The 15,851-nt window shown below is 31.3% G+C and overlaps 1 protein-coding gene across 1 annotated transcript in view; it reads right to left on the bottom strand.

Annotated features, from left to right (window-relative positions):
* Window positions 1–15,851, bottom strand: part of LOC134715149 (nonsense-mediated mRNA decay factor SMG5-like) — an 82,637-nt gene that overhangs the window by 41,932 nt on the left and 24,854 nt on the right. Inside the window, exons 15-20 of the mRNA XM_063577103.1 lie at window positions 15,593–15,700; window positions 14,810–14,864; window positions 12,246–12,375; window positions 5,223–5,298; window positions 4,280–4,458; window positions 2,538–2,693 (exon numbers count right to left, since the gene is read on the bottom strand). Coding sequence (XP_063433173.1) covers window positions 2,538–2,693; window positions 4,280–4,458; window positions 5,223–5,298; window positions 12,246–12,375; window positions 14,810–14,864; window positions 15,593–15,700 — 704 coding nt within the window. The remainder of the gene's footprint in view (window positions 1–2,537; window positions 2,694–4,279; window positions 4,459–5,222; window positions 5,299–12,245; window positions 12,376–14,809; window positions 14,865–15,592; window positions 15,701–15,851) is intronic.

Below are 15,851 nucleotides of genomic sequence, written 5' to 3'. Positions count from 1 at the left end.
TGCATCAAAGTAAAGTGGATATATTTAAACCACAAAAACCAATTTGTTTTAGATTGCATATGTTAGTTTTTTAATAATTTGTGTGAAAAACCAATAAATTAAAAGCTGTAACTAATCAATATGTACAATTGTCAGAGCTATATCATCCATGGATTTATATTATTTGGATTTTTAACAATGCTGTTTGATATTTAACTAGCTGTCTTCATTTAATAATATTTGATTAACAATTTTATATTTAATGATAATTTGTTTTTCGTTGTGGATCAGATATTTTTAAAAGCAGACAGACAGACTGGTTTATTGATACCAATTAATTGATTACTGGTCTCTCTTTAAAATATTTGGATAAATGCAATTGAAATTAGAGATAGATGTAGGTGATCCAATGATAAATAATAACTTCTACCAACCCTACAAACAGATCTCTTTTTAATAATGTAGAGTTCCAAATCTTACCAAATACATTGGAACTTTTGCAGAAAAGATATCACAACTTAATCTTTTGCACATCAGCAAAATTACAAATCTCCATGGTCAATTTCGAAAAATGTTTAAATTAATTCTTTTAATTATATGTCTCTTCAAATATAAATTTAAAGTTTGTTATCATTGTTTGAAAAAGCTTCACTCTTCTGGGACACCATATGTCTCTTCAAAAATGCATTTATTATTTTTTTTCTATCATTGTGTTACAGCAAAAACTTCCTTCTTTTAGAAGTTCAAGGTCAAACAAGTCATTATGTTTGATTGTTTGGTTTCTTGGTAGTTCACAGTTTTTGCATACAGTTTGACAATATAAACTGATTCAACATTAACAACAAACCCTTGTTTTCTTCTTATCTAGAACTGTTGGAAAATAAACTTAATGCTACTCAATTTTTGGAAATTTTAAAGCCATATTTATTGATAGTTGCACAGACTTTTAAAAGTTTGTTTTAAACAATCTTCTCATTTAATTTTCAAAATAGCAAACCAATCATACAAAACACTTGAAAATGTTTATACGTGTATATGCAGAAATTCTAATTAGTTTTTTAAATGACTCTATATTCATCTGTTGAGCTCTTTTCATTTTCAAAAAATATCCTTGTAGTTCACTATTTACACATTATTATTAACCCATATGGGTGCATACACACCTTTTAAAAGATCCCCATAAGCAAAGTTGAGTTTTGTATTAGAAGAAAGCTTTTGTATGTGTCAGGTGTTGTTTTCTCTTTCGACAAATGCTGTGAAAGAAGTTTATAATTTATGTCAAATGATGGAAAACTAAGAATTGCCCAAATTTCTGTCTATTATTTCTTGCTTTGACCTTGATCTATGACCAAGTTCCCTTAAAATCAACTGGGGTATTTTTCACCAAAAGCTGTCATCCACCTGATTGTAAAAAGGTATTGGATGGAATGATATTTTTTTCTCAAATTTCAGTCAAATATAAAGGCACTGTGTCAATAGGCATTTGGTTGTTTATGAGGGACATTTTTAAGCTAAATTTGATGTAGTTTGAATATATGGCTTAAAAAAAATATCATCTGGTAATCAAAATTTTGGTGTACAGATTTCTGATGTGACCTTTACCTTTAATCTGTGAGCATTTGATAGCCTTGATCATTCAAACACTTCATATCCATTACAACTGTACACATGATGCTGATTTTTTTTCAGAACTTGCAATAAAAATGCACAATTGAAGATTTTATTATAGAAATTTAATTTCTGCTTATAACATTTGAATTACAGATAATTCAAAATTGTTTTCGCAATTGGAGGAAATGTCTTTTCCACTTTTACTATGTCATAAGAAATCTGATCAACATCAAGTAATCAATGGACCAATAATAACATTCAAATAACTAGTTTTAAGGATCAGTATAAAAAGGTTATTTGTTGTTTTTCAACAATAAGCTGTACTTTAAATCTGACTAATTAAAATGGAGGTGAGAATGAGTTTTTCCACTTCAAACAACAACTGTGAGTTGATCTTGACATTTGTGTAATTATTAAAAAGGTTCAAATGTTAATAACACGTCCATATAAAGAGGTGTTACTTAGTATCTCATAGATAGCATTTAAATTTTAAAAAACAACTGCAACTTCCACAGTTTAACATGTTATTGTTAGTGGAAAGGTCACACTTTATTTTCAAAATACTTTTATAACAAGGTTCATTCGTACTTGTACCATGATGTAAAAAAAAAAAATGGATTTTTTAGTCCAGCACACCAGTCTTCAGCTTATCTACAATATAACCCAGCAGGCAACCAGTCTACAGCTTATTTACAACATTACTCAGCAGGCAACCAATCTACTTTTTCATCTATTGTATTGCACAGCAGGCAAAAGTTATAAGCCCACCTTACTAGTACACATCAACATATATCTGAACACCTCCAGAACAGTAAATCTGATAAAAGGCAGTTAGGACATTAACATGTAATTTAGACGATGTGAGGGCTGTATAGACAGTCAAGGTTGTTAAAAACTGCCATCATCATTATACATGTAATTAATGCACATTTTTACTCAATTCTTACCACTCTCTGCATGACCACTTTTTCGTTTCCAGAGCTATGATTGGTCTGTGATGGTCCCACAAATACACCCTGAGCTTCTTCATAAGTAAACTGTATTGTGTCCAACTCAGACAGAAAATAACCAAATTGTCTGATACAACCAATCCTCAGAAAAGTCTAAAATGTTAAAAAAAATATTGAACATGTTATTGACGCTCACTTTGTTACTTCCCCAATAAAGGAGAATTGTACATTAAGCATGGTTCAGAATAAATTTATATAAGCAAATAAGCCCTTATACGGATAAATCAGCATGTGCAATACTGAAAACATTTCACTGTCAATATAAATCAAGATTTAATATGGCTCTTTAAACAGGGCCAATACAAAAAACAGGGCCACCACAAACAAAAAAGGTGGGAAAAAAGCCGTATTGGCCCTGTATTGATTACGGTTTTTGATTTTCTTGTTATCATTAAATAAAAGTGTTATGAACTGTCTATTTCTGTATTGGCACTGGTATAGATTCTTGGTCAGCTGTATTGGCCCTATTCCCTACGGGTCTCAAGGCCAATACAGCAAACCTTGAATCTATACCAGCGCAAATACAGACACAGCAAGTTAATAACACTATAGTATTTGTATTTCCTAATATTTTACAAACTTTTTAAACTTATAACCTTTTCATCTAACTTAATACCTGAAATTAACTGGTCAAGAAAGATATAAGTGACTCTGTATATTGTTAGTGATTAAATTAAAGAAATACATAGATTTTCTTAAAAAGATATTCAGCTCTGTAAAATGTTTGGTTTATTTGTCTTTCTTCATCTATTGGACAAAGGGAAGCCACTCTAACAAATATTTCCAAATATCCTAAATTTTACAAATTTACATTACCTTTACATTGATTAAGGGGTCATCCATAATTGTCAACCATTTTCCAAAGTGAACAAAGCATACACTTTTTCAGACCATCGACCTCCCTCAAAAAGTGTACATCAACCATTTTCAGATTTGAAGACAAGAGGCAATCATTTTTAATTAAAAAAATATCCTGTCTACCATAGTTTAGTTTATATTAATATAGAAATTTGCATTGAAAAAAAACCTGAAACTAATCTGACTGTTTTATATAATGATAAAAAAAAAATTACGGTCGAAATGTTGATTTTTTAACCCCCTCCCCCCCAAGTGTACGTTTTATACACTTTGGAAAATGGTTGACAATTATGGATGACCCCTAACACATTTTTTTAGATTAAAAAAACCTTGGTATTATAACCTGTAATAAGTATATGACTACTCCATGATAGTAATAATTATCAGGTTCTCTGTATATCAATGTCATAAAATATCAACTCATGTAAGGAATAGCTATTTATTAATAATATATAAACAAGGAAAACCAGAAATTTGATCATTTTATTTCTGTGTTGCTTTTAAAACTATCACCAAAGTAACTACCCTCTTTTACTACTTTTATGCACCTCAGTGCCATATAAGATTTTCAAAGTCATATATTTTTTAAGTTGTTTTCTGTAAGTAGTTTTCTCAGTGGTATATATAATGCATGGAATGATCTAGCATAATTTTAAGTTTGGACAATGGAATGTTTCAGAACTGTGTTGTACTAATTTGAGATATGATATTAATACTTTACAATTGACTACCGTACATCCCACGAAAATTATATCTTTTAGTGTAGAAACATTTTGACTTTTGATGAACTTGAAACACGTAAATCTGATTGGTTATCATACCTCCTGAACTTCATTGAGCTGTCCTCTCCTTTTGACAGAGAATTCGATGTTGTTATGAACCTCTGCCAGGGGAGAGAACTGACACAAACTGACATCCTCCATCAAAGGTATCACCTGTTTCCAGTCACATTCTTGTACCACTTTGAGAACTTCTTTTAAATCATCAATCCAACAATTATCTAAAATTATAAATCAAACAAAAATTATATTTGTATCCTTTACTTCAATTATTTTAATATGAATTATAAAATTGAACGTGTACTTACAAAGTTTCAAGCTGCAGGTGACTTATACATGATATATGAATTGGAACTCAAAATAAAGTGAGAATCTTTTGTATATAGGTTTTACAAATCATCAATCAACAATCCTTTGAGGTGTAATACCACCATTGATTTTCTCCTATTAGTCTTTGTTAAATTTGCACTTTTCAAAAAATTTTGCAGAATTTATCTTTGTTTCAAATAAAGAAATACTTGGCATGAGTAAAGTTTTATCCTGTCCAGTTCTATAGAAAAAGTTTCACATAACATTTCATTGCATATAAGAAAAAAAAAACATCATTGGAAGTTAACCAATCAAATTTCTCCCCTTATTCTATCTGTGTACAGGGTTTAGTCACCATGTAACCTCAAGATTACACAATTTTCTATAGAAATCACAAATAAAAAATAATGGTGTTTTGAAATACCCAAGACATATGTTTATGACACAGAAATAGTTTTACTGCAATAAAATGTAGGATTAATTACCTACAACGGTCAAATTCAAGGGAATATTTTTTTAGACCTACTTTCGTATGCAACCGATTGTGACGTACCATGATTTGGTGGTATTACACCTTGAGGATTGAACTTTATAAATACAAATGTTTTACAAATTACTCCTCTTTTTGGGATGTTTATTCTCCCCTCCAAAAAGATCATTCTACCATAACACTTACCGTTGTCAACCAAGAGGTTTTCCTTTGGTAAAATATTCAGTAAAATTGACAATCTGTGCCACAATGACTGGGAACTCTACAATAGTAAAAGATTAAAACTGTAACAGAATTGTTTAAAATGTTTACATATAGAAACTGAGGATACAGGCATTTGTAAGGATTGTATCAAGTCAATAATAAAAATATAATATGTTAAAATTTTTCGACTTTCATTGCAAGCAAATATTCCGTCTTCATTTCATTTTTTTATAGTATACATTAACTTACATTATTTGGTTGTTTAATTTGGAAAATTGGGCAGTTAATACAAATATTGACAAGTTTTATATTTGTTTAATGTAATCAAGTTTTAATATGTTTTCATGAAACAACTGGACAGGGAAGGAAAATTTAAACACTTCGTCAAATCCGAATTCATTTCAAACATTTTTTTATTTTGAGATCAATTTCAAGCTTCAATCCAATTTTCTAAATTCTCTAAACATACATGATGTTCAGCAGCTGTCATTTCTTGGTTCATAAATGTTTCTCATTTTTTTATTAAGATAAGACCATTGGTTATCCCATGTGATTGGTTTTACACTAGTCATTTTTGGGGCCCTTTATAGCTTACTTTTCGATGTGAGCCAAGACTCTACTTTGACCTATACATATTTACTTTTAAAATTGTGACTTGGATGGAGAGTTGTCTCGTTTTCACTCATACCACATCTTCTTATGTCTATTGACTTAAACTAAAATTAAGGATCTTCACCTACTGACTGACAAATTTTTAATAAGACATCAATGTTCTTTTATATTATGTTTTTATTATTCTTTATATCATTTTTCCAATAAAGATTATCTGTAAGAAACTGTCAGTTGTTATTTTTCTTTATATTATTTTGCCAATACAGATTATCTGTAAGACACTATCTGCAACATGTCACATAATAGACTAGATAACGCTATGTTGACAGATTAAATCAATATGTAAATTACAAAACAATAGCTGTACATGATTCAAATACAAATATTTCAAATATTAACATTATATAACACAGCTATCAATGAATGATAAGAATTGTTAAACATCATTATACTGAGAGAGTGGTGTGCATTGTTTGTCAGATCAATACATACTGACAGCCAGGAATCTCTTTGTCAAACTGTTCTAGGATGAAAACTATGGACCATGAAAATGGGGGCAAAATGGCCAAAGTGATGAGACGTATTGACCATGAGAATGGGGGCAAATTTGCCAAAGTGATGAGACATATGGACCATGAGAATGGGGACAGAATAGCCAAAGTGCTGAGAAATATGGACCATGAGAATGGGGACAGAGTAGAGAGGAAAAAAAGTAAACAAAACCGAAGTAGATCCAACAGTAAAATAAAAATAACAAACTTAGGTATACCAATCAATACTATTAACTGATTGAAATAAATGTTATCAATCTAAAATTGTAGCATGAGGTTTGTCTTCATCAGAACTAACATTCCTTCATATTTTCAGTACATTTTTGTAGTTTGATACATAGTTAACATACATCTTTTACAGATTTTGAACAGTTATGGTCCTACGGAATGTTGTTACTTATATTTTGGATTGCACAAGCTAAGCCATGTATTTCTCAGACTACCTATTTCATTGTTACACTAAATTTATTGGAGGTGTACTGAATGTTATTTTTGTCTTCAAAAACATGGTTTATCTTTATTCTGAAATTGAGATTTGCGATAGCTTTACGATTAAACTGCGGGCTTTCTAAGGAGTACTTTGTTTACATTGTCTTTCTGTTAGTTGTTCTTTTGTTTAGTACCTATGTGTTGAGTTTAGCCCTCAGTAATTTATTTTGACAGTTTGATATTATGTTGTGCTGTTACTACTCTATCCTAAAATTGAGAATGGAAATGGGGAATGTGTCAAAGAGACAACAACCCGACCAAATAAAAAACAACAGCAGAAGGTCACCAACAGGTTTTCAATGTAGCGAGAAATTCCTGCACCTGGAGGCGTCTAGTTTGTCATTGGATGCTACATTAGAACATTTAATTGTAAGCCAGTGACCATGTTTTACAGCGTTCTGGAAATATTGTACCTGACAAATACTGCTGATGGTCTCATTTTGAAGATTATATGACAATTAATTTACTGCAAATTCTAAATTAATGCGTGAATTAGTCATTATGAATCTTTAAACAAGCATGCTACACTAATTAATGCATTTGCAGATTTTTTAGTAAAATATCATGAACAAAAATTAATCTGCAAGTATTGATCATTGCAGCTTTCCTCATGTACAGCATTTTTTGCATTAAAAAAAACACAACATAAATAATAATTCTTTCTGAATACCCAACATAATAATAATTCTTTCTGAATACTCAATAAATCAAATGGGGGTCATGCTATTAAAGCATAACTGCTGATGATATTGTAAGAAAATAAATTGAAGGATTATGATTACTTCATTCTGAGGATCACTGTTATAGCATTAAGACATTTTTATTTCACTTTTATGTAGATTTGAGAAAGTTTATATTCTTTTTTTAAGATTAAACAAATCAAACCTATGGAATATTTATGTCTTTTGGGAAAATAAATCTAGTGGTTTTATGTGATCATGAAATCAAGATTGCACAAGAAAAAAAAATATTTCTTTTAATTATCTTCTTTCCAATATGATGCTCTAAATTTACACAGAAAAAAACAATGAAAATGTGAACTTCCTTGGTTTTTCTACTAGAGCAGCTGTCGTCAATATACAAATACATTTGTACAAAGAAATAACAACTTTTTCCTCAGCATGACTAGATAACTATTGTTCATATAGATTTTTTATTTGAAGTTTTTATCAATAAAAGACATCAATTCAGTTCCTGAAAATTTTAACATGTTTTTTTGATCAATAAAGAAATTAAGATTATGGTCGATTTGTCTCTTCCTTTTTGTCACGCTGATCACAGCACTTAGAAGCTGATAATTATGAAATAATAACTACTTCTAATTTCAAATGATGTTTGATCCTATTAATGTTTTTACACTACATCATGCCATGAAAACTTCATCCAAGGGTATATAAATACAAGAAAAAACTCATGAATGTTGAAATTTGAATAAATATATTTTTTAAAAGAAACCCATCCTCATTTCCTTTAAGAAAAATTCATTAATGATCTTCCGAGAAACTTCCTGAGTAACAGTTTAAAAAATTTAGTTATGATAATTCACACAGGAAGACAGGAAGAATAGCTATAAATTTACTTTAAGCCTGTGACTAAGTATTTGATAAGATTTCAAAGCTTGATCAATAAATACAAAATTAAATAATATCACTTTTTAATTTCAGATGTATATTATACCATGGAAGTAATATTGAAAGGAATAACATCAGCGTCACTTCAAAGGTTTCATCTGCGTTACCGCCCATCTTTCAATAACTCGTTAATTGGTTCAATATCTGGCATGGAAGTTTATTCTCCGCATGTGATCGATCAAATCACTGACACTTATCGGTCATTTTCGTCTTCACGGAGAACTACGAACAGACAAGTTTTTGTCGAATATACATGCGAAGTAACCCAAATAGTCCATTCGTTACATTCCGTTGATGTACGCTGCCGAAAAGAGTCATTCGTTCAATTTTTATTTTAGTCCAATTTTTCCCTATTTTTGGTTACTTTGAACTTAATAGTTAAAACCGACAGCTATCACATACGAAATTGGAGAACAAAGTTGTGTCATTTCAATTTTAAAATTTACAGACAATTAAAAAACCATTTCCGTATAAAGTTAAGAAGATGACTGTACAAAAAATACGTTTGGACACCCTTTATTAAATACGAAAAATCTAAATCTCTTCTTTAAATATATATTTACTAAAATATTATCCCCGTTTTAGTTGTCCAGTTTCAATAATGTAATCAATGACATTTATGACAAATACATAAATTTAGAATACTTGAAAGTAAATATTATTTCATTCAATCTCGATAAACTTTGCACATTTCAACAGTTAAAAAAATCTATGCCTACATTTGCCTACATTATTTTGTTAAACATCATGTGAAACCTGATCGATTCATCGGTATTTAACTGTTCAACTCGGGATCCGCTTTTAACCGGAAAATACTTTTAGAACTGTTTAAAACAAACGGTAAAAAGCAAAAATATGCTATATTAAATACAATTTTCTATGTTAAACTGCTGTAGTTTGAACAATTCTCGTCCGTTTTTCAAGTTTTTTTCACCATTTGATTTCTTTCTAAAGGTAGATATTCTATGTGATACAGCGCTACCTTGTTATTAATAAACTAGGGATTTCCCACAGGTGCGCTATAATTACCGGACTCGATAAAACCACGTGACTGATAAGAAATTCCAGATGCCTTTTACAACCGCGGTAACGCAGATAGTAACCAAAGGGGTCTTACCGCTGAGACTATAATTGGATGAAATCGTATGACTTAAGTACAGAGCTCAGCATGCTATAAATACATGCTAATTAGTCGTTGTTATTCCTTTTAAATATTACTTCCATAATTATACCTATGATTGATTACCTGTGATTATAACTGCCAAAATCAAATGATTTTATGAACAAATATAATTTTTGCATAAAATTCATGTATATAAACCAACTTCTGAGATTTTTACTAGTTTTGTGCTATTTTACATTTTGATATCCATACATTGTTTAAATTATTTGTAATTTTCAAGTCAATTTACTACAAAACAACATTTTATTCAATATGAATACAAGAAGACAACCATCTACACTAATTGTCTGCAGTCCTCAGTAAATGCCCACAGCCTCAGATGTTGGATTTATCAACAATATCCATTTTTCTCCCATATTTGAATTCTAAAGTAAGGAAAATAATTGTTCATTTTAGCATATTTGTGTACTTATCAGAAATGATAAAAGCAGATTTTGATCATATCATAGGGAACATGTTTACTAAGTTTCAAGTTGATTTGATTTCAACCTAATCAAAAACTAAAGAAACAAAAAACTTAAAACCAAAAACTTTAACCTGAAGCAGGACCGACGGACAAACAAATGAATGGACAAATGAATAGACGCAGACTGAAAAACATAATGCCCCTAGATGGAGCATTAAAACGAAATTTTAATACTTAGAATTCCTATCACCTGATACCACTCCTGGTGATGTTTTTCTCCTAAGAGTATCAAGTGCCCTGTTTCTCATGAAAATTAACAATGCAGAAATAACCTGATATTTTTCTTTAATATCACTAGGGTCAAAATTGCTGCTGTTATACTGTTAGTTCATCAGGCTATCATATCTAGTCAATGTTAGTAAATCAATGTTTCTAGTAGCTAAAGAGAAGTAACTCCTTATATATTGGGTTGACATTTTATCAAATGATTGCATTGTACATTTTCAGTAGCCAGTGTAAAAAAAATTCTTTTATGATTTAATGACTTTCTATTTAAAACCAGGGCCTAAAACTTTCAAATTTGATAAGTGAGGCAGTCATTTTTTAGTATATGGCACCTGCATGATGTAACATGTAAATATAGAGGTCAAAACATTTCAAGAATCTTTATAATTCAGGACTGTGGATGTAAACAACTTTTAATATAAAAAAAACTCCTATCCTATTAGGCATCTAATATAATTGTTAATCTCGAACTTCATTTCTTTCTAACATATCTATAACAGTCAGGTATAGTTTGTATAAAATCAAGTATGAATATCCCACAAAATTTTCTTACGACACTCTTTATTAGAAACAGATGAAAAAAAATAATTCATCAGTATTGTAAAGCAAGGTAGGACCAGGACCGCCCAGGTGATCTAAGGTAGCAATACACAGTTAGGAGTTTAGTTTCGCATTATGGCCCCTGTGGATTTTTCAAATAGGAAAGTTATTGTGTAATAAAATTCATTTTTAGACAGATGAGTGCTAAATTAGCCTTCAAAGATGGTTTATAAGAGCATCAAGATTATTTTTTTAAATGTTTTATGGGCTGTTTTCTGTTTGACAGTCCGTATTTTGATAGCTAGACTGGCCATCGGTCCAGAAATTAATGCACTGTTTACAAACACTCTTTTTCTACACGAAGTTTTTGACGCAATTTTACAAAAAAATGAGGTGAAAGACATATGATTTTCATTGGATTTGCTGAATGATATATGTACACAGTTTCAGAAAAGGTATTACTTCAAGCGATTGAAATTCTACTTTTAGCCAAATTTTGGGGAAATATGTGACATCTTTCCCCCCCCCCCCCCCCTTTATGCAATATTTTATAACAAATAAATGCAGATTGTTGCCATGGATACACCAAACAGAAATTATATTTTACCATTTTATATACTGGAAATACAATCTATGGAAGATTCTGATTACATACATATGCCCATATATGACACAAACAGTAAGCTTGATATTGCAAGCAAGCAATGAAAAGGGAATGGTAAAATTCATAAGGGCAAATTTTAGTATTTTTTCCTAACTGTTTATTGCTACCTAAGACTTGCTTACATGATACATATAGAATAACCATACATTGTCTCAATATATCAATGTTATTTGTACAAGGCTTAGAAACAGGTGGAAAGCGAGGCTGTGCAACTCTTATTAACTGTTCTAAATGAACTATTTAGGCTAAAAACCATTGATTTTATTATTTGGAGTGGACAACGTTAAATTTCCGCGAACCTGTATGTTTTATTGACATCATAAATAAAACTTTAAGGAAACCCATTGCGTCGTCATAAACAAGGTGATATACGGTCAATGATTGTATATCACATATAAATATACAGTCAATGCAATTTGACTGCTCAAATAGCACAGCTGTAGTATATAACTCAACATAATAAAGAGTCTAAACCAAATAATCAATCGTTCTTTATATAGAAGCTGAGTAATATATTATGAATTAATAAACAGACAAGTGGATGGACAGACAAAGGAAGAGACTTGCAGGCTAACAAGTCAAAGCAGTATACTATTCCATTCCATACATAAGGTAATAAAAATACAAAGATGGCTGTGGCTTACCTGAGCACAAGTAGAGATGACACCAGTATTACATCTCATCCAATCACTCATCACCTTGACAACAGGTAACAGTCCTTCCTGCTGTATAATATCTAGAGTGTACTGTAACTGACGGTGTTCATCTTCAGACCTGAAAGATTTTATTTTTTTATAGAATACATCATGTTAAACCTTTGGTATCAGAACAACAAATAAAAAGTAAAATATCTCTTGCATGAAAGTATAATTTAAATGCCAAAATACACTATAGAATTTATCTTTTGAGATATGACCTCAAGTGATTTTTTTTTTACCCCCAAAAATTTGTTTGCTGGAGGTTGAATAGGATTAATAAGGACTTAAAAGAAGCCTTGATATATAAGCACTGATAAGGGACTCACATCTTTGACATATGCATTTAATGTAACGGTACCCAAATTGCAACCAGTACCCAAATTGCACCTATTTAGCAACAAGAGTGCACACACTGAAATGTCTCGCCTTCTTTAATAATCCTTGATACTATCTTGATAGACCTTAATATAAAGCTTTATTACAACTGTCACATAAACTCAACATTAACCAAGAAAAGGAAACATTGATCAATCAACCATGAAAATGAGGTCAAGGTCAGATGAATCATGCCAGGCAGACATGAACAGCTATCAATTCCTCAATACAACAAATATAGTTGACTTATTGCTTATACTAGTAAATAAAGAAAATCAGACCAAAACACACAAACACTTAAAACTTAGCAATGGACCGTGAAAATGAGGCCAAAGTCAAATAAACCCAGCATAACCGACATAAAGATCATAAAATATGTCCATACACAAAATATAGTTGACCTAATGCATAAAGTATTAGAAAAATAGACCAAAACTAAAAAACTGAACTTTGACCACTGAACCATAAAAATGAGGTCTAGGTCAAATGACACCTGTCAGCTAGACATGTACACCTTACAATCATTCCATACACCAATTATAGTAGACCTATTGCATATAGTATAAGAAAAACAGACCAAAACACAAATCTTAACTATAACCACTGAACCATGAAAATGAGGTCAAGGTCAGATGACACCTGTCAGCTAGACATGTACACCTTACAATCATTCCATACACCAATTATAGTAGACCTATTGCATATAGTATAAGAAAAACAGACCAAAACACAAAAACTTAACTATAACCACTGAACCATGAAAATGAGGTCAAGGTCAGATGACATCTGCCAGTTGGACTTGTACACCTTACAGTCCTTCCATACACCGAATATACTAGACCTATTGCTTGTAGTATCTGAGATATGGACTTGACCACGAAAACTTAAAATTGTTCACTGATCCATGAAATGAGGTTGAGGTCAAGTGAAACTGTCTGACAGACATGAGGACCTTGCAAGGTAAGCACATACCAAATATAGTTATCCAATTACTTATAATAAGAGAGAATTTAACATTACAAAAATTCTGAACTTTTTTTTCAAGTAGTCACTGAACCATGAAAATGAGGTCAAGGACATTGGACATGTGACTGACAGAAAGTTCGTAACATGAGGCATCTATATACAAAGTATGAAGCATCCAGGTCTTCTACCTTCTAAAATATAAAGCTTTTAAGAAGTGAGCTAACACCGCCGCTGCCGTAGCCGCCGCCGGATCACTATCCCTATGTCGAGCTTTCTGCAACAAAAGTTGCAGGCTCGACAAAAATAGCAGTGGAAATCTTACAAAATTTCCTAGAGACTAACCAAGTTGTGTTTTTATTATCCGATAGTATGCATGTCTTTCAACATAGGTAAATATATTTAAATATACACACAAGGTTTACAGTATTTATCAACAGATGAAATGTTTGTGAAAAAGCAAAATATATAGAAACGTCGCCCTGCGACGTCATCAAAATGTCATCTTTTTAAAATTAGCAAATACAATATGTTTCAAGTATCCATTTCTTAAAAAAAGAAGAGTAAGCATGGACAAATATCCAATTGTTCAAAATATTTGAAAAAAATAGACAAAAAGCTTTGGTATTCGACTTTTGACGATGCAAATTTAAGCATGGATGCAATTTGGGTACTCTTCATTACAGAATCATTGATGGTTAAGAGGTTAGTTCAGACCAATTTTTCTATGATTCCATATGTATTGAAAATCAAATTGATGTACCTGTATAATAAAGAAGGATATGGCTACAAAATAAACACAAAATGGAAATATACGTCTTGATCATTAAAAAACGTAGTTGAAAAACTGTCAAAATAGGTGCAATTTGGGTACCGTCACGTTAAGCAACCAGTCTATCAGTTTGAACACACCTTATCGCTATTTGTCTGCCATAACTGTAAATAGCAAAAGTTCCTGTAAAATTTCCACATCATAATAAAAAAATATCTGACGCCACATTAGAAAAATTGTTGTTGTTTGATGTCAAAAGTTCAAGCGAGACACATTCTTGGGTCGAGCAGGACAGATTTCCAAATAGCAATAAGGTGCATATGCAAAGTATGCATTACCTCTTAATTAATTCCACTACTCTTGTTCCATATATTTTAACAAGACATTGTTAGAAACTTACCTTTCTACAGACTCTGTTTCACTGCTCTGTTCCTCCGTCTCTGTAGCAGACTGTTCTGTAATATAAACTTTGGACATGTAAAACAGACAAATGTCTCTTTTTCTTGAAAATAATATCTTTATTACACTTTTCTTTACTGTAATGACAAATTACTCTACCTACAACAGTTGACAAAGTATCCCTGTGAGTTAGTCCAGAAATGAGACAGACCAATCGCTACCATAATTTACATTATGATTGTCTGATCAACATTGTTGAATACTGTAAATTCAGTTCTTAAACATGCATTTTTAATGTGAATCATTGATTATAGGTAAAAATGTGAGATCAAATTAAAGCCATGGCTAAAATTTGAGAAAGGAAAATCACTACTGAAATAATGAATGAGAGTTTTCGTTATTGTGAAACTGATACAGATGCCTGGATTCACATGAGTAAAAACATGGCAATAAATTGTGAAGTTACAGTACTATGGAAGCAATGTTTCACTCATAGCAATATGCACAAATATTTCTAAAGAAACCTTGATTTTTTTATTTTCTCCTTTTTCTACTACAAGCAGCTTTTTAAAAGATGTATTCACTTAATAGCAAGCTATAAATTGAACATGAAGCTCTTTTTCAAATTTCAGAAAGATTGATTCCTAATCCTTGAGAAAAAAGGGAAATGTGACAAACATTCTATAGAATGGTACGAACTGGCAGATAGTAAATCAAACAGATTGACCAATTGATACACAGATAGCTGAAGTACAAGAAAGTAGGAGTATATCAAAACACAAACCTGCATCTGTAGGCATAATACTAGCTTCAGTGTCTGTTTCTATCACAAAGTTAGCCATCTTGCTGGTTATCTCTGCTACATGGTGGGCTTCAGATGTAGAGGCAAATCCTAAAACAATAAATCTGACACATTATTTGAAGAACATAGTGTCTCTCTACAAGGACTGTCCAGTGTTCTCCCAAATGGCATTTTAGAATCATGGTAATGCGTACCCGTAGCCAGGGGGGGTTCGGGGGGTTCAGGGGGTTCGGACAAACCC

This window comes from Mytilus trossulus, chromosome 4 (assembly GCF_036588685.1).
Source record: "Mytilus trossulus isolate FHL-02 chromosome 4, PNRI_Mtr1.1.1.hap1, whole genome shotgun sequence".
Classification (NCBI taxonomy): Eukaryota; Metazoa; Mollusca; class Bivalvia; order Mytilida; family Mytilidae; genus Mytilus; species Mytilus trossulus.
The sequence above is the reverse complement of the archived record's forward strand: the minus strand, read 5'-3'. Positions and strand labels throughout refer to the sequence as shown.